This window comes from Pogoniulus pusillus, chromosome 35 (genome assembly GCF_015220805.1).
Source record: "Pogoniulus pusillus isolate bPogPus1 chromosome 35, bPogPus1.pri, whole genome shotgun sequence".
Taxonomy (NCBI): domain Eukaryota; kingdom Metazoa; phylum Chordata; class Aves; order Piciformes; family Lybiidae; genus Pogoniulus; species Pogoniulus pusillus.
In genome coordinates, this window is record NC_087298.1 from 8357523 (window position 1) to 8385180 (window position 27658).

The 27658-nt window shown below is 51.5% G+C and overlaps 2 protein-coding genes across 6 annotated transcripts in view; both read left to right on the forward strand.

The window, feature by feature from the left end:
- The window catches only part of NR6A1 (nuclear receptor subfamily 6 group A member 1), an 89318-nt gene extending 76906 nt beyond the window's left edge, over positions 1–12412 (forward strand). For all 4 annotated transcript variants that reach the window (XM_064171118.1, XM_064171119.1, XM_064171120.1 and 1 more), the window contains 3 exons: positions 1989–2110; positions 4516–4668; positions 5678–12412. In XM_064171118.1, coding sequence (XP_064027188.1) covers positions 1989–2110; positions 4516–4668; positions 5678–5766 — 364 coding nt within the window. In that variant the 3' untranslated portion in view covers positions 5767–12412. The remainder of the gene's footprint in view (positions 1–1988; positions 2111–4515; positions 4669–5677) is intronic.
- A 662-nt stretch (positions 12413–13074) lies between these two features.
- NR5A1 (nuclear receptor subfamily 5 group A member 1) overlaps positions 13075–27658 on the forward strand; it is a 28016-nt gene continuing 13432 nt past the window's right edge. The window contains exons 1-5 of one of the 2 annotated variants that reach the window (XM_064171143.1): positions 13075–13125; positions 17863–18151; positions 20588–20706; positions 21404–21545; positions 25070–25710. In XM_064171143.1, the coding sequence (XP_064027213.1) occupies positions 20605–20706; positions 21404–21545; positions 25070–25710 (885 nt within the window). In that variant the 5' untranslated portion in view covers positions 13075–13125; positions 17863–18151; positions 20588–20604. Of the gene's footprint in view, positions 13126–17862; positions 18152–19990; positions 20045–20587; positions 20707–21403; positions 21546–25069; positions 25711–27658 lie in introns of those variants that run through there. The other variant, XM_064171144.1, reaches the window with a different exon arrangement.

Here is a 27658-nt window from a genome sequence, read left to right on the forward strand (position 1 = left end):
TGAGAGCAGTGCTAATGTCTGAGTGAAGGAATAGGATGAGCTGCCCAGCCCCTGTGGTTTAATTGCTTCTAACAACTGGCTAAATGTTGTGTTTGTCTGGTAGATGAAATGTTTTCTTTTATTATGCTGTTTTTCTGGAGATGAATATGAAATGAATAGATTCCTGACCTCCCCCAGCACTCCTGATAGTGCTTCCCTCCCCCTCCTCCCCAGCTGATCCTGATAACTCCCAGCCAGAAACTTGCCTGGTGTAAACTGTGTGAGGAAGAGTGTGTGGAGGAGTCAGTGCTCGAGAAGAAATAGGGCTGTGAAAAACAGAACAGCTTTGTTTGAAAAGGGGAGGAAAGTATGCACAGAAAAGTAAGACAGTTCAACTTCAGGAATGAGAGAAGAGCTCTCCTGGATTTATGAAGTGATGAGTGGCTGGTAAAAATGTGCATGCTCTAAAAACAATTAAACCCAACAGACGACTGAGTGGTCTTTGTGCTCATTAACTTCTTGAGCTTTGCAATCTTGCACCTGCAAGATTTTTAATGTCAACTCAAGAGCAAGAAAACTTGTACAACTTTAGATTAACTGACAAAGCTTTCATCACTTACAATATTACTTTCTTGAAGAAGTGACCTGGAGTTCAGATAGCTTGTTTTCACTTCTCTGAGGTCAAACTCCACCATGCATTTTACAAATAACTTTGAAGTAAACAAACACACATGCCAAAATAAGGTATTATTCAGTGAAAAAGGTTCTATTTCTGTTCTATTCAGAGATGGTTTTCTGGCTGTGCTCTTATTCTTTGTGATGTACAATGCCAGAGTGCAGCTGAAGCTTCCCTAAACACTTCTGTCCCACTTCTAAGTATTTTTGCAATATGAGGTTCTTTGAAACTGGGGGTATTGCTGGGAGATGTGTTCTGAGAGGCCGTTGGCAAGTGTGGGATGGTCCTGGAGCATGGCCATAGGCACTGGCAGCCCTCTGCATGCTCCAACTCCACTTCTGCCTGGCTTTTCCATGGGGTGTACATGGAGCATCACTCATGAATAAGCATCCCATCACCCCCTCCAGCAGGAGGATCTTGTTCTGCACCTGCAGAATTTCCAGTTTCCCAGGAGATTTTGGGGAGATGTATGTTCCCTGTGCATCAGCATGCCCTCTCCTTGCCTGTTCCTGCCCATCCCTGCTGGCTTCCCTTGGTGAGTGTGGGTGCTGAGGAGGAATATCCTGCTTGTTCAGCAAACAGCACAGATCCAGCAGTGAGAGTGGCTGTACCTGGTGAGATACTCCAGAGCTGGTGGGTCTGGATCCCAGCAGAGGATCCCTTACAGCCCATACTAGTCTGAACTGGGGAGAAGAACTCTGAGGCTTGCTAGAGGTGCTTTTTTTGTACTGCAGAAAACATCCACTGGGACTAAGGTGAAGTGCTGTATAACACTGCTGTCATGGATAGGTGCAGAGGCATACACCAAGCAGAGAGAGAAAACTGACAGACCTGTGTGTCTGGCAAGACAATAGGTGTCTTGCAGGATGTTTTTCTACCCTGTAAGACAAGCATCACTGCACACTTCTAGGAAATCTCATCTCATTCCCCAAACTGCTTAGTTAACCTCCCATTAGCCCAGTCAAGTGCAGAGATACAACTCTCATTGAAATCTGAGAAGATAAAAGTGTAGAGAGCCAAAGTGGCATGCTTATGAAAGAAGTTTTTGCACATTCCTGGCTTCATCAAACCTTTCCTTCTGTCAGAGCTGGTGATGAACTGAATCACCAAGAGAAGCTGTTTTTGCTAAAATATCTGTAGTGGTCAAGTTTGTAACTGAGTAATTTTCCTTCTTCTGCTGTAGTAGTGCCAGCAAGCTTCAAGCAGTTTTGATGAAAATTCTTTTTAATTCTCTTGCAAAACACTTACATTTCTGAAGTTATTTTAATAAGCTTCTTGCCTTTGTTGTGCAGAATGCATCCTTATATGTTGTTGTGTGATCTCTGTCCTTCAGATTCAGTGAAGAGGGGATGGAGGTGATGGAGCGACTGATCTACCTCTTTCGCAAATTTAACCAGTTGAAGGTCAGCAACGAGGAGTATGCCTGCATGAAAGCCATTAACTTCCTAAATCAAGGTGAGTAAACAAAGAGGAGTTGTCCCCCCGCTGAAGAAATTCTCTGAAACAAAAAGTCTGAGCAGCCTTTGCTTCCTTGATGAGGAATGTGGTCTGAGAGCCACAAAGAGCCTTGAGCTATGGAACTTCTCAGTACATGTATGCCATCATGCAGACCATACGCTGGTGTACAGCGTGAGACACTGGAGGGAATCCTAAATTAGCTTAGATAATCTTTGTTGCCTTTAAATATAGGCATCAAGTGTGACATTTTGCATGTGTAACCAGGGTGCCAATACCAGCTCACAGAGCAGAGAGACTGGTTGAACCTTTCTGGGTAAGGCTTGGATGAATGTTGACTTACCAGCTGCTAAGAAACCTTTCGCTGAAGATGTGTCATCTAAATCATAGAATCAGCCAGGTTGAGGAGACCTCCAAGATCATCCAGTCCAACCTGTCACCCAGCCCTGTCCAATCAACCAGACAATGGCACTAAGTGCCTCATCCAGTCTTTTCTTGAACACCTACAGGGAAGGCAACTCCACCACCTCCCTGGGCAGCCCATTCCAATGCCAATCACTTTCTCTGGCAAGAACTTCCTCCTGACATCCATCCTATATCTCCCTTGGCACAACTTGAGATTATGTCCCCTTTTTTTGTTGCTGTTTGCCTGGGAGAAGTAACCAACCCTCACCTGGCTACAGCCAGTATTATTGCTTAGGTAACTGTTTAGGCAATGAAGTAAACAATACTTTAAACCCAGATAATTTGCAGTTTTTTATCCTGCCTAACAGCCTTACAAACATTCTCAACTAGAAAATGTACTTGTTCATTTTTCTGCTCCAAAGAGTGAATTTGTAAAACCAGCCCTCCCTTTTTGTGGAGATTTTCTGGCTTTTTAAGATATTAACCTTCAGATTGTATACTTAGGTCACCTAGCTGGATTCTACTTCTTAGATTTTATACCTAATGCTATCTCTTCAATGTGAAAAGTGATCACAAACTAAGTGTTTATGTGCAGGCAATGAATTCTGCCTTAGAAGGGACTGTTTCATCCTGTTGCTTATCCAGTGTGTCAAAGCTGGCTGCCAGACCCTGAGCATTTCAAAATCCATGCAGTGTAGTTCTTCAACATGTAAGGAGATCCTGGTTGCTTCCCAACAGCTGTAGTGGGCTGAAATACTTGGGAATAGATTTGGTTTGTCTTTCATCATGCTTGTCCCTGTCTCCACTCTTGTCTCAATCTACTGCTCGTGGATTCTCTTTGCCAGTCATTTGTTGTGGCCTTGCATCCGTGGACATTTGTAAATGAAGAAAAGTGTTGAGAAGCAAATGCTGAGTGGAAAGTGTTCAGCTGTAATTTTGGAAATAAATGTCTCCAGAGTCTTTTGTACTGTGAAAGATAGTTGCAGTCTGTGAAAATGTGCTGTGGCTCTGTCCTCCCCCACTCATTTCCAGGCGGAGATAGTGCTGACGCTTCAATCTGTGGCAGCTCGAGGTTCCGGTTTGCTTCCCTGGGCAGTTTCCTGACACTGGATAATGCACTTCTCGAGCTGGCTCCATTGTTTTCCAAAATGTATTTTCATTAACTTCCTGTCTTCTTTTATTTTTAGTTGAAGTTTGCAATTTTTTATGTGAAATACCTGAGAATTATTTTTAAAAGTCAGCTTTTGGGCAGGAGATAAATGCCTCTTCCGTCAGATGGTCTCACAGCACTGTGCCTGCACCAAGGGCCCGCAGCTTCCTTGCTCCACGTCCTGCATCCTTCCCAGCACCCCGGCAGCGTGCTGATGCCATCGATCGTGCTGAGTGGTGGCAGTGGGCCCACCTGCCAGTTTGATAGCTTGGAAATGTCCAGGTTTTATTTGTGTGTGCAGCCTGACATTGGCAAAGTTCAATTTAAAAATAACTAGTTGAGAAGTTTGTAAAAGCTCGTATCACATAAGTCATAAGCAGATGGGGAGAAATATGATGATACCTTGAATTGTAGACTTGAGTGCCTTCCTCACCTGAGATGATGTTTCTGGCTGAGGAAGTATTGTGCTGGATCCCTGGTGAGGACTAAACATTGACACAATTTACCCAGGGCAGGCAGGGATTTAAGGCTGCTGGAGGTGCTGTCTCCAGGAGCATCCACTGAGCTCTGCAGATGAGCAGCTTAGGACATTAGCTGTTCTCCTTCTGGACTTTCACAGAAGGAAATCCTGTACTGGCACACAGGTGTAAGGCTCGTCCATGACATGGGCACTCCAGGAGGGGAGACAAGTGTTTCAGTGCTTGTTCCGCTGGGCACTCGATGCCAGTCTCTGAAGCAGGGACCAGGCACAGCGTTTTAAAAGTCAGTTTGTCTTTCCAGAAGAAATGGCAATGAGTGTGAGTCTGCTGCTCTGACATACTTTCATGACTCTCAGCATGTTCACTTTCAGACATCAGGGGTCTGGCCAACGCATCCCAACTGGAGCAGCTGAATAAGCGGTACTGGTATGTCTGCCAGGACTTCACTGAGTACAAATACCCACACCAGCCGAACCGTTTCCCGGATTTGATGATGTGTTTGCCAGAGATACGATACATTGCAGGTAACTTTTGGACCTCTTCCCACCCTGGGACTGTGTGCAAGTTACAAAATTTGCTTTTAAAAGGGAATTAGTTTGTAAGAGTGAAATTCTTGTTGACTTCAGTGGAGAATGTTTGTGTGAGAGCTTTTTCTATCAGAGCTGCTCCTCCACCTCTAAGCCGATCTCCTGTCACCACCAGCTCACCCCATCAGGCTGGCTCTTTGCACTTTGTCCCTGTAATGCTGATGGATGTGACTTACAATCCCACTCTTGAGTCTCTTGCTCCCAGGAAGATGTGGCTTGCTCTGACCTGCTGCCCTTAAATGTTTTGGTCACGTTCTCATTTTATTTTCTTCATGTCCATCCTGACTTAGAGGTATTTTTTCTCAGGAGAGTGTAATCCTGGTGTGAGTTGTTATCTCATAAGCAATTGAGTGGTCTCTGAAATACCACTTAATTAAGGAGCAGACGAGGAGCAGGGCAGCAGGCAGTTCTGCAGTGTAACCCCCAGCCTTCAGCTCATCCAGACCTCTGAAATCCGCAGGTGAATTTTCAAATGCGGTTGTGTCACTAAGTGTACCTACAAGGTCTGATGTTACTAAAACATTCTTTATTCCTGAATGTTATGGCAAAGGGAGATACATGACTCCTTATGTCAAGGCTCTGTGTGCTTCAATCCTGCTCCGTTGTAACCAACTAGATAATAATCAGAGTAGCTCTTAACAATTTACTCATTGAGATCAACAAGGAATTTGAGGAGAGATGGGATTTAGTCTTTCCCAGTTTCTATAAATACTGCTCCATTGTGGAGAAATCATTTTGATCAGGCTTTACCCATTTATTTTGCTTTTGATTAGGTAAATAATAAATCCTGTTGTGTCCAATTGAATATCAAATGTCTAATGTAGCAGTAGGATGATTAACTGTTTCTCTCAGAGATTCAAGGTAAAACCATCTCCAGTGTTGCTGGCTTAGGTGTCTCTGAAAGCTGATTCAGGAGTGGATGCTAATTCTGTTTTTTTCTTACCAGGAAAAATGGTGAATGTCCCCCTGGAGCAGCTGCCTCTCCTTTTTAAAGCCGTTCTACATTCCTGCAAGACAAGCGTGAGCAAAGAGTGAGCCCAGCTCGCCCCGGCTGGTGCCTCACACTGTGTCTCGGGCAGGGAGCTGGCTCACCTTGAGAAAGGGGCAAGCACGATCCAGGCAGGAGACAGATGGGGCAGTGGGCAGCCCTGCCATTGTAGCAAGAATCTTTTTTGTTCATTTTGGTTTTGTTTTGGTTTTTTTTTTTAACTCTTTTTCCTATATATTTATTTCACGACAGAGTTGAATGTATGATCTTCAACACAATGCACATGGTTCTGTATGAATGCGACATGCATTCTCCAGCGGTTTACAGAATGTGAAGATGTTTAATGTTACAGTGTTTGTTAGGGTTAGTTCTTTTGTATTTGGGGGGCTGGGGACTGAGATGACTAAGACTACCTCAAGGAGAAGATGCTGTTCATGCACTGCTCTTTCTGTGATTTGTATCCAAAAGCGTTTGTTGTGGAGGACAAACGGCCTCATCGCATTGACAGCGCTGTTAGTGCCCTAGATGGACAGTTTGGAGAAGTGGGTGTTAGAGAAGTGCCAAGCTTTTCCCTTTAAATAACGATTTTTAAAGGCAAGAAGTGGAGAAGGAAAGGTCTGTCTAGCCAGTTGGTTTCTCTTTCTCTGGCAGGTTTCACTTGTAACTGATAGCTCCTATGGCTTCCCTGAGTCTTATCACAGCGACATTGTAGTGAGGGGCTTGCTGCCCCAGCTCCTCCTGGGAGCTGCAGAGTGGGCTCTGCCCCCAGCCTACCCAGCTGCCCTCTCACCACCACTGCACACCTCTCCTTTCGACTAAAAGCATGCAGCTGCTGTTCATAGCAGGCTCCTGGTGTTACAGACATGTAGTCTTGTTGCTAGAGAACTGCAGGTAATTTCTCATCACTTCCTTAACATCCATTTTAAGTTCACAACAGCAGGAAAAACCTACTTAGAGATGAGTCAGGATTGCCCCTTTTAGTGTATTCCTCCAAGGTGGTATCTGACTACTGAGGAGGCTTCTGCATTGCAGCAATCCCAAGCACCCCATTTCTGGGAGCAGTTAACATACACTGTGGTTAAATGTGACCTCTGTAATAGGGTAAGGGACTTCAGTGTCATCTTTCAGGGCTTTCTCTGCTGGACTCAGGGAATGCATGATCTATAGTCATAAACTGACAGAATTGTTCTGCTGCTGTCACAAAAAAATAGTTTTAGTGTGGTATCTGTTTAAGTGTTCTGGCCTAGGTATTGCAAGGTTTGCCATCTCACAACCTCCACACTGTTCTACTGCATGGAGAAATGATTTGATGACAACAGGGTAGCTGTTGAGTAATTGGCTAGTGTATGAATTTGGGTATTCTCATAAGCCACCTTATGGCTTCCTGTTTGTGGTGGGGAGGTTGGATGAGATGGTTTTGTTCTCATCTCCTTCACAAAGAATTAACATTCAAAGACTCAATCACTATCCTAGGCAGCTGTGTTCCTCTGGCTGGATTTCCTTCCGTGTGTCCTTAGATGTGAATGTGATGTTTATGTAGCAAGAAGGTTCATCAAAATTTTTTTGAATGCTCTTTTAAAAATATTTTGGAAAGCAACTTCTGTTCCTCCAAGGTAGGAGGGACCAGTGGTGCTTTTTTTCTTGTCCTGGTGACAACTGTGTGGCACAAAGCATACCGCTCAGGAGTGGAGACACTGCTGTCGGACGAATGTGATGGTGATCAGGAGAAAAATGTCATTCACCAAAGTCGTCTTTCCTTCCCCTTCACCCAATGGGCACTGCCTCAGTTGCAGCCCAGGAAATGCTATGACTTGGCTTGGCACCTCTCTTGGTGATCAGCAGCTGGGCTGTGTCCTGGGTGCTGACCACTGCGGTCAGAGTTCTCCTTGGAGCTTCTCTGCTGGCTGACCATGGACCCATGATGGCATTGCCATGATTGCAGTCCTGCTTGGGCATCTTCCAGCTCAATGGTTTCCCTTCTCTAGAAGTCCACTAGCTGCTTATTTTTCATTATTTAAATAGGATGTTACGGGTAACAGCTGCTGGGCCCAGCAGCAGTTCAGCTTGATAGAGCTGCACCATACAAAGGTGGTTCTGTCAATCTCATTTCCTTTATGACTGTCAAAAGAGACAAGCACGTAGTTCTCAGGAAAGCCTTCTGCATACAGCCTATACCTCAAGTGTAAATGGGAAGATTTTAGTCTATCTGTTTGTAAGTTAGAAAGTCTTTCTCAGCTTTTAAGTTTAATTTCCAAATAGCTTGATATGATCTTTTTATTACGGGTTATCCTCTGGCTCGCTGTTTTATACACTCAAGGAATCATTAAAATTGCATAGGAGTAATTTTATTCTACAGTTACTGAATGATTGTAATCTGCTGATGACTAAGAGTTTGTTTTAATTAGTGTACATAAAAGTGCTCATCTTATTGCCAAATACCCAACCAAAAAATAATCTATTTGATATTCTGTCTTTATCCAAAATAGACTCCCAAGACTGATGCTATACCAAAAAATAGGAAAACCTAAATTCATTTATGATGATGAACCAACAAAAATGTTCTACTTTCTGTTGTATACAGCAAATTTTGCAAAGGTTGATTGGCAGCAGAATCTGTTAGCAAATAACCTTTCCATGGTAGGGAATAGAAAAGCCTTGCTGAAGTGACAGGTGAGGCAGAAGCTCATGTACTGAACCAGAATCTAACTCACTGGACAGTTGTTCTCAATATCTTCTGCACCAAGTCCTCTAATGACTTGTATTTTTTAAACAGGGTAAAGTGAATGTGTTGCATTGCAAACTCAGGTATGATGAGAAGGTAGGAACGTAGCTAGAGATGTAGAGATGTTAGGTCAGTTGCTAGATGTATTTGTGAATTTGGTTTGAAGGACACCCTGGAAAGGTTGGGATTTTTGTTCCATTCTTCACGTAACATTCGGTTTACAGGGACTCATATTTTATTTGTGCTTAATGCTTGTAGGGGGAAGTTCATTATCTTTGGTATCTATCTGCTCTTGCTTATCTGACCTTCTGTCATAGAGGAATCAATCAACAGTAATAGTCTTTGGTAGAATTTTCTGCCATGACAAGTCAATTTTTATCCCCGATTTGAAAGATAAATTGGCTGACTGACCCCCTCCTCTCCTTCATAGCATTTGTGCAGATGGAGAGCTGAAGAGTTACTTTTAATCTGAACAGAGATTTGGGACATAAATTTGAAGTGCTCAGGCTCACATGTTCAGTGGGACTCTGCTAAGGTATCCCAGTTGCTGTCTTACAGATTGAAGCTTTTCACTCAAAGCAAAAATCACTGCTGCCTGCAGATGGGTCTCAAGGGGCAAGACCCCAGGACCTGAACAAAAGCTTTCTGAAAGTGACTGGGTTTCTTCCATTGCCTGCCTTTGGGCCAGGTATCTGTCCTGTGACCTGAGCCTTGACCCCACAATGTGTGTCCTTGTCCTCAGCATGCCTGGCTCCTCAAAAGGGTTGGAGGGATGACCAGGATGTGCAGAGGTGCCAGGTAGCTCAGAGCTGGTGGGCTCTGAGCACATCAGCAAGACCTAAGTCTGCAGCTGTTCTGCATACACAGCAGCTGCTTTCTAATCATTAGTAATGCCCATGGCATTGGTCACTCTCATCTCATGCCTGCTGGCCCGCAGAGCTCAGCAGAGACACAGCTTTGGGTTTCCAGGCTGCAGCTCTGGATTTTTCTTTAATACTTAAATCCTGAGCTCTTGGTGTTTCTTGTCTCACAAGGGCCAAAGGAGAAGGCAGTGTTTGCAGGGTGATCAGCAGGGCAGTCAGTTGGATTGCCAGTGACAGGAAAACCAGTACAGGATTCCTGCTGCCCCAGTAACACCCATTTTCTAAGTGCTGTGGGGTTGCTTTGAGTGAGCCTGTAAGGGCACACAAGCCTGGCTCCTGGGCACTGTGGTGTTTTGGCAGGGCACATCTGGACATTTTGACATGCTCTTGTTCACTGGGGGGGGCCTGGATAGTCATGCCTTGACCCTGCTGTTGCCCATGCAATGGCTCCAGTTGAGTGCTTGCTGCTCCACCCTACCTCTGCCATGCATGGCATGCCCAACCCTTGCTCTTCAGGCTTCTGCACAGACCTGTAGCCACCTCAGGTTAAGAAATTTAAGTCTTGTCCTTCAAACCAACCTTTTTTTTTTTAAAAAAAAAAAAAAAAAAAAAAAAAAAACACAACAAAAACCAACCAAAAAACCCAACAAACTTGAATTTATTTTATCTTTACTACATTTTAACAAACAAAAAAAGATTCTCCTGTGAATGTGTTATTTACCATTCATCCTTTCTTCTTTCTTGGATTTGATTTGAAGCTATGAAGCTTGGTGTCTGTGAAAATGTTGTTATTTCTCAGGATAATAAGCGGCAATCATCCCTGCCACGTAAAAGGCAGGAGAAAGGGGGAAACTTGGGGAACTAGTTTAAGTATGAAACTAATTTTTAATGTGTAGATGATGTGTAAATCAAGAGTAACACGTAGGATGCCAGTATCAAGCTGTGGTGTTTCTCTGGGTTCATGGTGTGTTGTTTGCAATACACACAAGCTCAGGGATAAGTATTTAAAATGCGACCCAGAGAAGCCCTAGTTTTGATGTTGCAACAGTTGCTTCTTTCATGACTTGTTTGGAGGACCCATTGGAAGCTGAATTCCCCATATGGAGATTTTTTGGGGGTAAAACTTCCAGTTTGACTTCTGGAAAGTTTGCCTGGATGTGGTTTGATGGCAAAGGCATCCTGAGGCTGCATGTTGACACTAGGGTTGTTGCAAGGCACTGGTGAGGGGAGCTGCAGCGCGCTTTGCCCTCACAGAGACTAGCAGCTATCACTGGGGGAAATGGTGAGGTGTAAAATGCCATCAGTTTTGGTAACTTCACACTTTCACTGAAGGCATGTCAGCCTCTAAGATTACATTTCCCCATTACCTCATCCTTCTGCCCTCAGTGTTGAATGTGTTGGAGTGTTTGTGGAAAAGAGGGAAATGGGAATTTCTCAGTATGTCCCCAACAGTCAGTCCTGATGTTCTGTACTCGGTGTGCTGCTTATGAATTCTTGTTTTCCAGTCACTATAACTTTCTCGCTGTGAGTCAGTAAGGTTGTGGACTCAGAATGCTTGAGAAGGGTACTGAAATGTGAAATGAGTTCAGCTACAGCTGCCAGGAGCATCCAAATGGTCCCATCCAGCTCAGTTCAGCCACAGGCAGTGCCGGCGCTGAGCAAGAGTCAGAAAAGTGTGCAGAACTGAGCCCACCTTGCCAGCAGCCTCACTGGCTGGGATCTGCAAATCCGAGTTTAAACAAGCCCTGCAAAAAGCTGATGAGACCAATCCAGGCAATATCTTCCCCTTGAAAGAAACGTAATTCAGAAAGAGCTCCTGCATAGCTGACTTCTAACAAGTCTATGAAAGAAGCAACATGGTTCAGTGGAAGAAGTGCCCCCAAGGGCCAAAAGAAACAGAAATTGAAACCAGATGAAGATCAACCTTAACAGAGCCTTTTGTGATTCATTGTTTTCTTTCAATTTATAAAATGTCTTGTAATAGTTGATAACATTATTGACTCAATTTCCATAACAAAACTACCTCGTGTGACATCCTGTTTATCATCTCAAAGGGATTGTGTGAAAAACAAAATACTGCCAGTGTTTGTTGCCTGTGAAGAACAGGGGCTGTTGTGGATGGGTTTTTTTACCCTTCCGTGGGCTCTGGCTTAGCTCCTCTTACTGCCGCAGCATTTTGACCTGTGAGTGATGGTCTTGGCTTTGCATCCCACTGGACAGGCACTGGGTTCAGCACCAGTGTGCCATGGTAATGATCACTCTGTTCACTGCATGGGCAATGTGCTGTGGCTGTGGCCTTCTGCCCCAGCACAGCAAGGCAGAAGTCAGTGAGACTGTAAGGCAAGGCTGAGCTCTGGTATACCTCCTGAATCCTCACCCTACAGCAGTGAGGCAGGATATGGCGCTTGCCAGTTGTTTTCTGTTGATGCCCATCTAGTCACGGGCCTGGTTCCAACTCTGCCCTGGTGCAGATGCAGTGCAGAGGCTGCTTTTGTAGCCTGGGGTCTTAAAGCCCTCACCCCCATGTCTTGGCTGTAAACATGCTGGGCAGTTCAAGGAGGACGCAGGTTTGGCTTGCTGTGTCAGCCTATTGCTGGCTTGCGAGTGATTTTCAAGATGAGTTGGTCCCAGTCTTTGGGTCCTTTCCCTGATGTTCCAGGCAATGGATTTTCCCTGTAAAACACTTCATTTTTCCCACAATCCCTTGCATAAATCAGGGAAGCAGGATGTTGCCTCGGCATGACACACGGTGAGCGTTGGCACGCTCAGAGCTGTGGCTGGGGCAGGAGAGTGTGTCTGGCTGCTGCCACCCTCACCCCAGAGCACCCGAGGAGGAGTGGGCACCACACTGCACCTCTTGGGACCTGCCCTTCCATCACTAACGCTATGACCAAATGAATGTTTCTGCTGGCATGTCTCGGGCGTGCCGTGGCACAGCCGGTCCCCATCACATGGTGGGGCCGGTGCGGGTCCATGTCAGCCCGGCCTGCCCCTGCTCCGCTGCTCTGCTTTGTGACTTGACTACCTGTGGAAATGTGACCAATAAGTGTTGAACGCATGTTTAGCAAGTGTTAGCTGTATGAACTAATAAATGTGAATTGTTCTGCACCCCTGGTGTCTGCTGCCTGCTTGTACCTCTCCCCTTCAGCGGTGGCTCTCCTTCGGCAGTAGGAAGGCATCATCAGAGTGATGTAGTCCACCACTGGTCCAGGTGGTATCTGCTGTCTGGTGTTGGAGCAGCTGGGACTGGAATGGGTTCGAGAAAGGCCTTGGTGCCATCGGTGTGACTGGGGTTTGGGTGGGTGCACAAACTCTGCCCTGGGGAGCTGGCAGTGTGGGCTGGCAGCAGCCTCTGCTAAGAACATGGCAGGATGGAGGGGTCCTGTATGGTAGATGCTGAGGGAGCTCCTGCACCTTTTGTGGGGGACAGGAGCAGGGGCAGTTTGAGAGTGAAGGTTTGCAGTCTTCTGCCATACAGTGTATCTGTCGTGGTCTCGTTCCCCATCCCAGAGGAAAAGGCAGGCAAATAGGTTTCGTCCTGGTTATTACACCACTGCAGCCTGAGGTGCCCACCATGGCACAGACATGCCACTGCTGTCACCCAGGAGGTTCCTGCCTGTGCAATAGCCAGCACTGGTTTGGATGGATTGCCATCTCCAAGGGGAGCAGCAGGAGGAGGGTTTGCACCCACAGCAGGAGGGGACCCTGCAGCAACAGCTGCCGCAAGCAGGAGGAATAATCCAAACATGTCAGAAATCCTTGACCAGCATGCTCTGGAGAGAAACTGGAGAACTCATTTACCGATCCTGCGTGTCACTGAGGTGGGTGCATGTTAAAAGACTAAGAAGCACTTTTCCTGTTTACATTTGCACATGTATTAGAGAGTGTGCATTAAGGCCCACTCAGGGATGCTGCACACCACAAAGGCAGCTCCAAGTGAGCAGCCGGCCCTGCACTCCACTGCTCCCTCCCACGGGGCCACCAGCGCTGCCTGCACTGCTAAACTCATAAAAATGGAAATTCTTCCTTTTAAATGTTTAGGAGCTCTTGTGCTTAAGAGTGTTTAGGATTTCTTTTTCCTACTTGTTTTAATAATGGGAGATTCTCCGGCAAAGAAATAGCACTTTAGTGCCTTCTGGCAGGCAGGGATGCAGCCTGCCATGTATTTATCTTGAGCTAAAGGATTTTGTCTTTGACAGAGCTCCTGGGTTTGAACACAGAACTGCTGGGCTGTAATAAGCAGTTTTTGTGTGCTCCTGCCAGGCAGCTCACCACGGGGTGACCATCTGCCCCAAGCTCTGGGATTCCTGCTCCCTTCCCTGACACAGCACCATGCCCACCTGCTGCTAGAGGGTTTATGGTGTCCTCGTTTCAGTCCCAGCACTGCCGAGCATTCTCACAGCTCCTGCCCTCTCCATTGTGTTAGTTTTTCCTATTTACAGCACTTCTCCTCTGTGGTGCAGCTCAAGCGGCTTCGATGCTGCATTGCCTTGGATTTATTCCCTGTAAGAAAAGGCCCTGAAGGTCAGCAGTGGCGAGGCTCCATAGTAGGTGGCAGAGGATGCTTTACACAGGTGGGGTGATGGGTTTGTCCTCACCTTCAAACCAAGCAAGAGTTGCTGCAGAGAGATGATGGGGCAGCCTCTTGCCTATTCCCGTACTAGAAAGCAAGGCTGGAGTGGGAAAAGTACCAGCACATTTTAATTTTCAGCTCAACCTCTACTGACCACTGTATTTTGATTAGAGCTCTGCTTCCTTTTCATCTCGGTGCTCTGGCTGGTGACAACTGCCACAGCCTCGTGCGCGCAGTGCAATAGTTTATCACCGAAGGCCAGCGGCTCTATGAATTCAGAGCCAGTGCTGAACAAATCACGCTGTCACTAACGTCAAACTTGTTAACCTGATCTTTGGTGGATCACTAGTGTCAACATTGCATGGGACATACATTATCGGGCCCAAGGACTTCGGGAGATGCATTTGTCAGGCTGCTCTGTCACAGTCCCACTCTTGACCTTCGGAAAGTAACTTTCAAGGATAAGCTGCTTCTCTCTTAAAAAGACTTGTTGTTAGCAGGAGTGTCACCCATGGCCACTGGTTGGGCCACGACCATGAGGGCAGACTGGGTCACCATGTCTGCAGTGGTGGTGTCAGCCCAACGGTAGGTGAAGGATCTGTGGGCATGGTCCAGGACCAGGAAGGGGTTTCCACTGGTGTCCATCACTGGCCACATCTATTGCCTGAGCTTCTCCCCATCTTGTCACCAACCACTCTCACATCTCTTCTCACCTCTTCTCCAGTCACTGTCTCTCTGAATTTCAAACCTGAAAAACAGTTCCAGTCCATTGTGTGTTGTAAAGTGGTGGGTTGCCAGTTACTGGACCATCACAAGACTCTCACATCTTGGTTTGCAAGTGTGGTTGCAAGAATTGCCCTTGATGTTTCTGATAGCATTGATCACTGCTGCAGAAGGTAAAGGATGGACCACCATGGCTGGGGCAGTAACAACCTGCTTGAGAGTTGTATGCTCATGCCCAAGCTCGTGCCCAAGCTCCTGGAGTCAGATGGGTTGTGCAGTACCTTTGCTTGGGCTAGTGGCTGTCCCCTCCCTGAGCCAAATCCAAGCCAGAGAAAAGTGGTGCCAGAGGACAACCTGGGCACCCTTCATGGGGCTGGTGCTGGCAGGGCTGGTGGGGTAGGACTGACATGGCTCATGGTCAGGGAGACCAAGCTCCTGGATTCAAGCTCCATGTCCCTGTCCTCGTGGACTGACCCCGCTAATCAGCTATGAAAGAGAGAGAGAAAGCTGAAGAGAAATCTTTCTCTGTGCTAACCTCATCACAATAAAGATTCCTGTAAAGAGCTCTTATCCTTGAAGAAAATGAAGCACATAAGCAGGAATAGTAAACAAAAGGCTGTCATTTTGACCCAGGAGTGCTTCATGTTGTTGGCAACTGCCAAGAGGAAACATAAAGAGAGGCTGCATCCAAGTCCCAATTATGCAGAACTGTGTGACTGATATGTCAATGAGTCCCCCCGGGAGGAGACCACCAGTGCTTCCCGGTGCTGCCTGCGCACATCTGCACAGGACGCCATGCGCCCCTGAGCGAAGGCGTGCACGGCATCGGAAGAATGCGGGGGACAAGGTAATGTCATCAGGAACGCTATCGCCAAAGGCCTCGCCGCACACATTATCGGCACGGGCTCCCAAGTCAGGGACTGCGGGCAGCCAGCGATGCAGGCAGCGAGATCTGGCAAACAGTAGTGCTGACCACACCTGCTGCAGGCACGCTCCAGGAACGTGGCGCAGGCAGGAGGGCTGCCCTGACGCCGATAAGCTGAGTGGATGGAGATAAAATCCCAGAAGGAGATATGCTTTGCTGAACATCAAGGCTATGCACCAGTAAGGAGCCAAAGTGCGACTGCGGCCTGTGGTGGGTGGTGTGGCTTGTGTGGGCTCCATCTGTGCTGCGGCTGTGCTGGCCCCACAGCCCAGCTGGAAGGACGTGGACCAAAAGCCAGAACTTCTGTGACAGACATGTTGTGGGCTTATCAGGATCATGAAGCATAGGCTGCGCTGGTCCCCTGGTCATGGCAACGCTGCAACAGGGCAGTGACTGCAGGACCCATTCCTGACTCTGAGCAACAGCCATCCACTCCTCAGCACATACCCAGGGACCTGCGCAGCTGGAAGCCCAGTTACCCCATCCCTCCCTTCTCAGTGATGTGTCCATCAAAATGTCACCCTAGTTTGCTGCACACAGTCTTCAGCATGGACTCCACGTGTGGTGGCTGCACTTGCCTGCTTGGGCACATGCTGCCAGGGATATCCAGGGTCTCCTTGGGCACAGCTGGTCTCACGTCCCAGTGCAAACCCAACGTGAAGCGGGGAAGGAGGGCAGGAACATGAACAAAAGATTGGTGCTGCTGTTGCACCATCCCAGTGCTGGAGCTGGCATCCAGCTGGTGCCCACACTCAAATGGGCCTTGGCATCCCTGGTGCTAGAGCCCCACGCACCCGCTCTGGCGGGAGCTGGCTCTGCCCAGGCCCTGTGCGGCTACTGCAGAGCGCCCTTCCCAAATCCGCCCTGCTGCCGCCTGCTGGGACCTGCCAGGCTGCACCGCAGCCCGTGAACGGCCCTGACCCGGGGCCACTTGCCCTCTGCAGGAGCTGGGCCGTAGCCTTGGCAAGAGCCTGTCCAAAGGAAAGTGCCCAAGGCCAGCGGGGACGTATTTACCCCTGAAAGCACCTTGCTGCAAAAATAGCAAGTGGCCGGCATGAGGCTGGGGCTTCCCGGGGGAACAATGCCCGGTGGGAGGAAGCGGCCGCGGCCGCTCCGCAGCTTTGTCCCCGCCCGGCGCGGTGCTGAGCCGTGAGCCGCTGCGTGCCGGCCCGGCAGGGACCTTGAACCTGCCACAGATTTATTTTCTCTGACATTGGCATCGCATCGGAACATCTGGCATGTGGCTGATAATTGCTGGGGATCGGGGCGGAAGCTGCTCTGGGCCTGGCGCTTCTTCCAGAGCTCTGTTTTCATTAGTTTTTCTCCTCTCTTCAGCTGCAGAGTGAGGAAAAAACAAGCAAGGCTGCGCTGCTCGCCACTCCCGCTCCTCTCCCTGTGGCCGCAGCGCCAGGGAGCTGCCTGCCCCCCCAGCTTGGTGCGGGTGCACCACAGGGTCCATCGCCATCTGGCTGTGTCAGAGCTGCATCCATACCAAGGGAGGATGGACCTTCCCCTGAGCCCAGTGGCCACCTGTCTGGGGCAGAGCTGTGGCACAGCCCTTGCTGTGTTGGCACGGTGGTGACCAAAACATTTCAGGGCTGTGACCACTGCAGGACAAAGCAAAGAGCTGGACTCTGTGCACAAACATGCAGGCAGATGCCACAGTAATGGATGGCTGGAGTGTGGAGCCAGCAGTGTGAGCAAATCGCACTCTGGTGGGACAGGAGTTTTCTTGTCTGGCCTCTTACCTGGCACCTGGCCTTGCCAACCTCATGTTTTCACAAAGTGATTGGAAACCTGAGCCATGGTGCCTATGGGTCAGGACTGTTCCCAGTGCTGGAGCATGGGGAGACATTCAGCAAACACACCTCCATGGTCAGGGGGCTTGGCTGCCCACCACCACCTCAGCCCAGGAGCACAGGCTTCCTCTGAGTGCTTTTTCAGCACATGCAGAGCCTCTAGCCATGGGTACTAGGACCTCGTGGGAGACCCAAGTGTGGAGGAGCCTACTCCCACCCTCCCTTGCAGAGGAGACCCCCAGGGGCTGGGGAGGCCCCAGCTGCAGGTCCCAGTGCAGGGTGAGTGCAGTGGGCTCACACTCCTGCCAGAGGTGTCCTGCACTGCACCCGCAAGCCCCTCCCTACCGCCCTGGGCTGTAAATCAGCATAGCCGTGGGTGCTGGCTCTCTCACCACCGCTCGCCAGTGCCCCCCACCTCCCCACAGAGTCTCCGTCCCGTGGCACGTTATCTGCTGTGGGGGTCCCACTTATCTCTGCTGTCACTTTCTAATGCTAGTTTATGGGCAGCATTTTGTAGCTTAATTATGATGTTTTTCAGCACGGTCACGTGGCCTCAGAAGCCAATAAGGCACCAAAATGGGTCCATCCCGCCTGAGCCTGGCCCCCGTGGGGAGGAGATTGGCCGGTGTCCTGCCCAGGGCGGCGTGTGCGCAGCCAGAGGTCCAACACCTTCCCAGCCGACACGGGCCCCATAAATCCCCCAGCACACTCTGAAGAAGGCATCAGTGCCCACCACCCTACAGCGGCTCCTTGAGTCACGGCTCCTGGTCGGCAACGTGAGCCAGCGTCCTGCCACGCCGCCCCTACGTGCAGCCACCTCGCAGTGAGTACGTGTGTCTCCGTGCGTGTGTAGAACTCCATTCCCCTCATCCCACCCATTCCCCCAGCCACTGCCGCCATTCCCCAGCACAGTGGCAGCTGAGGCCAGAGCTGGGGACGTGGCAGGACTTGGTGAGGAAGCAGAAGCCATGCGTAGGCCTCCGCTTCCCGTCCTGTCCCTATCAGTGGGAGTGGGGATGGAGGCTTTGCACACCGTGGGCAGCAGAGTGAGGCCTCACTGTAGCCTTGGCCCCTTGGCCATGCTGCTACCCAGAAGTGACAGATCCAGCTGTCAACGGACTCTTGGAGCCCAGCCAGTTGTGGCTGGGGGCACCTGATAATCCCAGCACTGTGTGGCACCCGTGGGAGCATGGGAAGCCCCCACACTCTGAAGCAGACATGGGAGATGGCCAGGATCCCTCAGCACCCAGAGCTGTGTCTCTTTTTCATCCTGTGCCTGCAGGCACCACAGCCCACAGCTCCAAGTTGCTTTTGTTCTTTCTGATGTTTGCTTGGCTCTTCTCCCAATGCATAACCCCTCCTGGGCTCTTCTCCTGACCTGTGGCCCCTCCTGGGCTCCTCTTCCCGGATGGCAGGTCCTGCTCCATGGCTGCCTTGCAGCTCCCTCAGGAGCTTGCAGGAGTGTGGGGGCCGTGGCTGAGGGGCTCTGCCGGTGATGGGAGCTCTCCTTCCTGGCCAAACGGCAGCTGAGCCGCTCCAGGGGCTGCTCTGCTGCTATTCTTAGCCTGGGCTTGATTCCTGGTGGCTCTGGAACCATGCTCTGCCGAACCCATATCCTGTTTGCCGTTCTCCCTGCCAGTGGCGTTTCCTACCCACCACACCCGCAGCCAGCAGCCAGCTTGGGGTGAGCTTGGTGGGATGAGCTGTGTGGGATGAAATCTGTGGGGTGAGCTCTGTGGGATGAACCGTGTGGGATGAGCTGTGTGCAATGAGCCATGCGGGACAAGCCTGGTGAGGTGAGCTGGGCAGGATGAGCCATGTGGGGCCAGCAATCTCATCTCCCCTTTGCTCGGTGCTGCTGACCCCAAGCAGTGCGGTTGCTCCAGGCACCCATTGCCTCACAGCCCCTGTCCCGCTGGCCCTTCCTGCAGCTTCTTCAGATCAAACCACCTTGAATGGGAGCTTCCTTCCAGGGGGCTGTGCAGGCAACAGATCCTGCCTGCACTGGGACAGGCACCAGCCATGAAGGGTCTCCTTAGCAAGCAGGCCAGCCCTGATGGGATGGGTTCAGTTCTGATATCCATCTCAGAGACAGAGCCTCTGCTCCCCATGGCCAGGAGCGTGGGCCACTGTGTGTGGCCAGCTGTCCTGGGAGAATCTGGATAAACAGGACATGCTGGGAGCATGGGTGCTGGTCTGCTGCCGTCATGGAATATTTCATTAAGAATCTCTCATTGTGAAGCAACGAATTTAATCCCAGAAGTGAACAACCACTGTCTGACAGGACACTGTTGGCAGTGGCTACTTCACATGGGGTGGTCAGTGCTAGGTCCAAACCATCACCTCAGTAGTAGTGAACCAAGAGTAGGTGTCAGTAGCTGCTGCACCTCCTAATGTGCTTCATACAAGCTTTCCCCAGGCTCTGTGAGCACTGCCCAGCAGACAGCTGGCTGCAAGACCACCTGGTACAGGATAAGAGGGGTAATTCTATCAGCACCTGGGCATCCAGGGGCATTGAGCAGTGCTGGCTGCAGGATGTTCCTCTTGCTCAGACATGTCCCATTGTACTTCAGCCTCTGGGACTCTCAGTTCTCATGCTAACCCTGCCACTTGCAGGCCAGATGCCCAGGAAAGTCTCCTTGTTCTCCACGGATGACATGGGGCAGCTCCATCAGCCCCAGGGGAAATGGGGAGAGTCTTGTATCCCTTCTTGCAGTAAGGTGTGCTCCTGGGGTGCCTGGGTCTGGAGCCCAGTGCTGCTGAGGCCTGGCCAAGCAGTTCCCCCAGCACAGGGGTATTGGTGGTAGCTGCCAGCCCAGTATTGCTTTCGAGAGCTGCTTCTTCCCCGGGACCCGCAACCCCAGCTCTTCTTCTACCCTCTGAGCCAGTCCCTGGGCCGTTGCCGGCCTGCGCCGCCGTGCCAGCTGCCAGCCGGGGCAGAGCGCAGCCCCGTTCCCCTGTCTCCCTGTCCCTAGACTGCCAGGTCCCTCTGCCCCCGCCCCGTCCCCGGCGCCGTGAGCCGCCCGCTCTCCCCAGAGGAGGTTCTCCAGCCCCCGGGGGGGTGGCCGCTCGCCCGCACCAACATGGAGATGCTCTTCCAGGCGCTATAAAGGGCTCCGGCTCCGGCACCTGCCGCTCGGTCTCAGCCGTGCCGCGCCTCACTCCCTCTCCGCACCCAGCGCAGGGGCTGGGGGTCCCAGCCCCGTCCCGTCCCTGTCCCCGTCCCCAGGCCCGTCCCGCTGACCCACTGGGTTGTCCCACAGCAGGGCCGCTGGAGGGGATGGACTATTCCTATGATGAGGACCTGGACGAGCTCTGTCCGGTCTGCGGGGACAAGGTCTCCGGGTACCACTACGGGCTGCTCACCTGCGAGAGCTGCAAGGTAAGAACCGACTGGGGCGTGCGGGTCCGCAGAGACGGAGCCGGGCTATGCGGGGCCAGGGAAAGGACACCGGGACTGGGGCCGTGTGGGGCCAGGGAAGTGGGACCGGGTTTGTGCGGGGCCAGAGAAACGGGACCAGGGCTGTGCGGAGCCAGAGAAACGGGACCGGGGCTGTGCGGGAGATACAGCCGAGAAAATGGGACTGAGGTTGTGCATGGACCAGGGCGGTGCGGGAACGGGAGCTGTGCATGGATTGGGGAAATGGAGACAGGATTGTGCGGGAACTGGCGCCCCGCGGGGACCGGAGAAACGCGCTTAGGGCTGTGCGGGGACCGCGGCTGTGCATGAACAGGGGCTGTGCTACGAGGGAGACATAGACAGGGTTGTGCGTGAACCTCTGCACACAGGGAAGGGGGCCAGGGCTGTGTGGGGAGTGGAGAGGGAGCTCTGCAGGCACTGGGGCAGCGGGACAGGCTGCGGGCTACTCCTCGCTCGTTTTCGTTAGCGGCGGATTCGCTCTCGGCGACGGGACGGGAGCGCAGCCGCGACGGAAGCCCCGATCGCTGCTGGGGGGCGGCGGAAGCCTTCGTCGGAAGCGGGGCAAGGGGATGGGATGCTGGGATGCCAGTGATTCAGGGCCGGGGTGCCGGGATGCCGGTGCTGGTGCCCGCCGCATCGCCGTCACCCGCCACCGCAGGGCTTTTTCAAGCGGACGGTGCAGAACAACAAGCACTACACCTGCACCGAGAGCCAGAACTGCAAGATCGACAAGACTCAGCGCAAACGCTGCCCTTATTGTCGCTTCCAGAAGTGCCTGACCGTGGGGATGCGCCTGGAAGGTAGGACACAGCCGGGCTCCACGGCTGCGAAGGGAGTGCACAATTCTCCCGGTGCCGGTCGCGCCGTCCCCGCTGTCCCCGTCGCGTCCCCGGGTCGGTAATTCCCGGGCTGCTTCGACTCCGTTTTCCCCTTCCAAGTTGAAAAAAAATTCGTTTTTTCACGTCGCCTCCTGCTTACCCTTTTCGTGTTTTTGTTTTGTTTTCCTGGGTGATTTTGGCTGCTGAGGCTTCGACTTTCCAGGATTTTGTTTCTTGGCAGAGCAGTTGGGAAATAGCATAGGAATTATTGTTTTCCTTAAGCACATCAATTCAGGTGCCGATATGCAAGGAAAACGTTAAAAATGATGCGGCTTAGCACAAAACTGCTGCAGGCGCACCGCTAGTTGTATTTTCCCTCTCGGTGGCATTTAGCTTAACAGATTTTGCATCTGACTCTCGGGGGGTGCAACCACAGTCCTCCCCAGCTGCCACCTCATTCCTGCCGGAGGAGTCGATCCTGACTGAGGTTATCAGTCGGGCCCTAGCATCCCCAGGTCGTGGGCTATGATTTCTGCAGCTCTTAGCATGGACCGACAAAACACTTTTGGGGGGAACACTTGATGGCAAGTGACTGCAGAGCAAAAGCAGATCCAGAAAGGAGCCCCTCTGCCCCCTATTCAGCTGCCCCTCCACTTCTTCTGCCCTGAAATCGTTTACATTTCGTGGTGGATGAAAGGAGCCAGACGCAGGAGCTGGACTGAGACTTCTCAGCTGGCCAGGCTCGCTGTGCAGAGTGCAGTTGATCTGAAAGTACCACACAGTGAACTTGCCTCTGTCTGCAGCGGGAGGATAGCCTGGAGCAGAGGAGCAGGAGTAAGACACAACACTGACCTGCAAAATCAGCCCCTGCAAACTCCCGTCGTGGGCTGGCTTCCAGACTTGTCTCTAAACAGTTCCCAGTTTCCCTCTCCCCCCTGGACTGGAGTTACTGGTGCTTTAAATCAGTCTTTGCGTGCTGTGGCAGTTTTGACCAATGCTGAAGAAGAGTTTAGGTGCTGGGGACTTCTAGAGCAGGAAAGCAGGGGCAGTACTTGGAGTGACAGGGGCAGAAAGGACAGATATGGTCTCAGTTTACCCCTTTTCAGCAGTTTTTTGTCTCACTTGCAGTGGAGCTACTCTGTTCCATGGCCCAAGAGGGCAGCAAGCCAGGTATCAAAGGCTGCTCCTCTCAAACAGCCTTTTTTGGTTATTTTCTTGATGCTAATTCCTTAGCAAAGCCCTGCAGGTGGGCAGCCAGGGGGATCAATAACGTAGTGATATATCCTGAGGAATACTCCTCTGGGACTGTCTCTTGTGTGGCAAAAATGAGAGTCCACTTTTCTTCATTTTGCAGTGGTATTGGGCAGGGAATCTGAGGTGATACTTTGAAGGTGATCTCCCAGCTCCACAGCAAGCCCGAGATGATTGATTCTGGGGACAGTGTGTGGGCACTGCTACCGCAAAGCCTGGCCAGAGAGAAAAGCACAGCCCTGGTCCAAGCTTGCTAGCATCCCTGGGCACCCTCTGGCCACCCATTAGGTCTCTGGGCAAGGAGAGGTTGACAAGAGAAAGCACAGCTTGACTGGAAGCTTGCACTGGCCAGAACTCTGTGTGGGGACAAGGGACTGTGAAGGGGAGCCCATATCTGTGGCTCCAGGGCTGTTTGCAGATGTCTCATTTGGGGGATGCTGGAGGTGCAGGCTCTACTCAGGCCCAGGGCTCACTGCCCTGGAGTCCAGGACACATCCATTGTTTCCCAGCAGCCAGCTTGGATGTTACAAATGGCAAGTTGTTCCCGATCCCAAGTGAGGCACAAAATGGCAGGCAAAGACAATCAGGAGGGAATTAAAAGGGCTCTTCTCCCTTTGTGTTCTTGCTGGGAGAGGGAAGAAGGTGACTAGCGGTCACCTGTGGAGGCTTTGTGAGAGCACACTGTGAGCACCTCTCACTGGGGTGGGTTGCAGGCCACCACAGTGAGTCCCTGCCTCTTTGTCCTTGCCCATGGTCATCAGGGTCCACCTGGGATATGATCCCTGGGCATCACCAGGCCTGACCTCAAGCAGTAGTGGAAATACACTACTTAGGGTGAGTGGGAGATTTGGGCTTTTGGTGTGCTGTGGCACCACTGGGATGTTGGTGGGTGACACCACACCTGTGGATGCCAGCTCAGGCTGCTTGATATGCTGGCACGGGTACCCACACTGACTGCAGCCATCCCATCCTATCTCTGAAGTTAGGAACTGCCTCAGGGCAGCTCGCTCTTGCCCGGAGGCATTCAAGCTTTTGGAAGCAGGGGGCAGGGTGTGGCTAGCACCCCTCACCTTGGAGGATCCTCTGGCTGCCCCCTTTCCAGCGAGATGCTGTTTTCATGAATAAAGAATGAGGGAGGAAGCACAGGGCGGCTCCCCTGGGAGCACATTCCTGCTCACTCTGGAAATACTGCTGTTCCCGGAGATGCTCTCGCGTTTCCAGCCTGTCTGAGGAGAGTCTGGGAGGTGCTCGGGGTGGGGTGGGGGGGAGCTGGCCGAGCTTCCAGGAGAAGTAGGCGAAAGAGAGGCAGAGGGAACAGCTGAGACACAAAGGCAAGACCCGCCTGCTGTCAGCAGGGACACAAACTAGCCAAGGGTTTTCTCCCTTTGATGCTAAGTCTGTGGGCTGTGCTCTCTGGCTCGATCTCCTCCATCCCTCTGCAACGTCGTCCAGCTCCCGGCTTTCGGCAAGCTGAGGCTCTTCCAAGGGTGGACAGGGGCAGTAGCCCCTGGGAGCTCAGCGGAGTGGTGTGGAGGGACAAGCTCCTGCTGCAGAGAAGCACCTGCCCCCTCACACACTGACACATTCTTGGGTTTCTTTCGAGGTTCAGAGGAAACATCTGCTTTGCTACAGTCAGGAGATTGTGGTGGGGCTGTCAAAATGAATCCACCAGTGGGATGCTTCAGCCTCTTGGCTGTAGTTGATGCCTGACAGGAACATACAGGCTCCTACCTGAAAGCTGGCATATCTCTGCCAGCTGTGCTGCCCATGAATGGGGCAGAACTTTGCAGAAAAGATGCTTGTGCAGCCTGGATGCAGGCAAACAAAGGTCCTGAGGGGCCTGTGGGATCACAGACTCCGCAGAAACAAGAAAATGGCAAGGCTGGTCCAGAGTTAGGGGTCATAAAAATGAAAGTGGGTATTCTGCCTGGGCTTCACAGTCCCCTCAACCTGCAAAGAATGCAAGTTGCTTTATTCCCAATTTTATTTTTAAGTTAAAGGCAAATGTATCTTCCTTTCCTGCAGTTCCTAAACAGCCAGGGCCAGGCACCTGAACCTGCCATGTCACATTTGTGGTGTGTACAGCTGGGCTGGGAGTGGCACAGCCTGCTAGTGGCATTCATGGAAGCTCTTCCTGATGCTTTCCAGCACTGTTTGGCCACCAAATGCCCCCTGTTATTTTCTTTGTGCCACGTGGAAGCACTGGGTTCCTTCTCTGCAGTTCACTGCAGCCTCTGCCCTCTCTCTGCCCCTAGCTGTTCGTGCAGATCGGATGCGCGGAGGAAGGAACAAATTTGGACCCATGTACAAGCGGGACCGTGCCTTAAAGCAGCAGAAGAAAGCTCTGATCCGTGCCAATGGCTTCAAGCTTGAGACCATGCCTCAGATTGTGTCCCCAGTGCAGAACGACTACAGCCTGTCCTCCACCATCCACAGCATCCATGCCATGTCCAAGACCTTGCCACCCAACCCTGCTGCCCTGACACCCATCGACTATGAGCGCAGCCCCTACGGGACACCCTCCCTGGGAATGACTGTGCCCAGCCATGCCCCTCTCACTGGCTACCACTACTCCTCCTTCCCCAACCGCACCATTAAGTCTGAGTACCCAGACCACTACACAAACGCGCATGAATCCATGCCCGCCTATGTGTACCCAGAGACCTACCCCAGCAGCTCCCCTCCTGACATCCCCGAGGTCATCCTGAAGCTGCTGCAGCTGGAGCCTGACGAGGCACAGGTAAAGGCACGGATACTGGCCTGCCTGCAGCAAGAGCAAGGCAAAGGCCGGCACGACAAGCTCAGCACCTTTGGCCTCATGTGCAAGATGGCTGACCAGACCCTCTTCTCCATCGTGGAGTGGGCACGGAGCTGCATCTTCTTCAAGGAGTTGGAGGTAGGATCCTGGGCAGGAGGGAGGGATACTGCACAGAGAGGACAACGTGAGGCAGATAGAACTGGGGGTGAAACGCTGTGAGGATGGCGTGCTGCCGTGGGCAGGATTGGGACTGAAACGGTGTGAGGACAGGTCAATGCCTGGGGGCATGAGCCAATGGTCTTCAGCTCTGCAGTTCTGCTGGCATGTCCCTGTCCTGTTCCCAGCTCCCGAAGCGGCAGGGCTGGAGGGACCGGGTCCTGGCTGCAATGCCGGAGCGATTCCCGCTATCGCCACGGGGCTAATGATTTCAGATTCATCACGGCTGAGGCAGGTGTGAAAGCAATCGCCGGCAGAGTGACTGCGGTGTCAAGCTCAAGATATAATTGAAAAATGTAACGTTGAGGAATTATAGTTGGGACAATTCTCTCCTCTGCCTTTAGGAGGAAAATCGATGCAGTCAGGTGGGTGCCTGTTAGCATCAGGCAGCCGGGGCAGGGCTGGCCAGAGCAGAGGACACACCACCAAGCCTCCTCTGGGGCCACTCCTGCTGCCAGCAGCCCGGGAATATGCCTGGCTGGGGGACACAGATCTCACTTCTGTCCTACCAATCCCCCCAAATACTTACCAAGACCACGGGGTGGATTAGCAGGGTTGAGGCAGCCTCTGATATCCTGCAAACTTTGTCAAGCTTTCAGACATTTTTCCATTCGTGATCTGGGCTGACCTGAAATCTTAAACTGTTGCAAAAATGGGAGGGAAAATTTCACTACATGGCCAAAACTGGAGAGCAACATCCCAGATCATCTGGGAATGTGCCTTCCTGTGCTCCCAGAGTGCTACCCAGCTCTGGCCAAAATCACCTTCCTCCCCCAGTGCTGTGGGGACTGTGCCCCAGGACAGGGCCAGGCTTACCCATGCCCACCCTGCAGGGTGCCCGGCAGAGCCTTACAGCTCAAAATAGCCCCCGGCTGCCGGAACAGCGTCAGGAAATGGCATTGTGGGGGTGGGCCGGGATCGTTTCAATCATATCAGTGTCCAGTCTGAATTTTGGGAACAGGGTGGTTGTTGTTTTGCAGGAGATATTGTAAACAGTGTAAACTCAGCTCCGGGCTGCATTGCTGCATAGCCTTGTAGCTCCATTGTCAGCCTGACTGAGCCACCATAATAGGCTGTTTCCATGTAAATCCGCATTGGTGGGCGCTCCTCCTCCCCTGGGGCACTGGAGGGGACAGAAGTGCCAGAGATCTTACCTGGGCTGGGTTACCAGTGTCCTGATGGGAGTGGGACACATCCCTCAACGTGCCCAGGATAACAAGTGCCGTGCCAGGGATGGAAGCACATCTGGGCATCACTGCCATCCTGGAGGCTCTTGCCTTTTGTCCTCGTCCATGGGGAGAGCCTGGGGAAGACTCTTAGTGGCTCATAGGGCCAGGGACTACATGACACCATATTCTGCCCTGGTTCCAGAAGGAGCGTGAGAAAGCACAGTTGTCTCTGGCCTTGGCGCCTTCCCGTTCACAATCTTGGCAGCAGGCAGTGTAACTGGGCAGGTCTGAGTCCCTGGCATGAGGCTGTGGTGCCCAGGCCCCTCTATGCATGTCTGCCCCAGGATCAGTGCCAGGGTTACCCACTACCCAATGGCATGGAACATCCTTCCTGGTGCAGGACAGTGTTTTTCCCTTGGGCATGGGGAGGGAAGCCATTGGGAAGCATGAGTAGTTCTGTGGCTCCTCAAACCCCATTTCTGCTTCTGCCTGGCACGTAAAAGCAAACAGCTGCTGGTAAATGAACTCCTGCTAGTGCAGAGTTTATGGCTTTACCCTAAAGCCTGCTAGTATGGAGTAAAATCGCGGTCTTGGGGATCGATAGCTGACATGCAGGCAAGTCCCCACAGGGTGCTCAGGGCTCCTCAGAGCAAGGGATGCCAGCAGCTGTCTCTATCTCCTGGGATCTTCTGTGTGAAGGT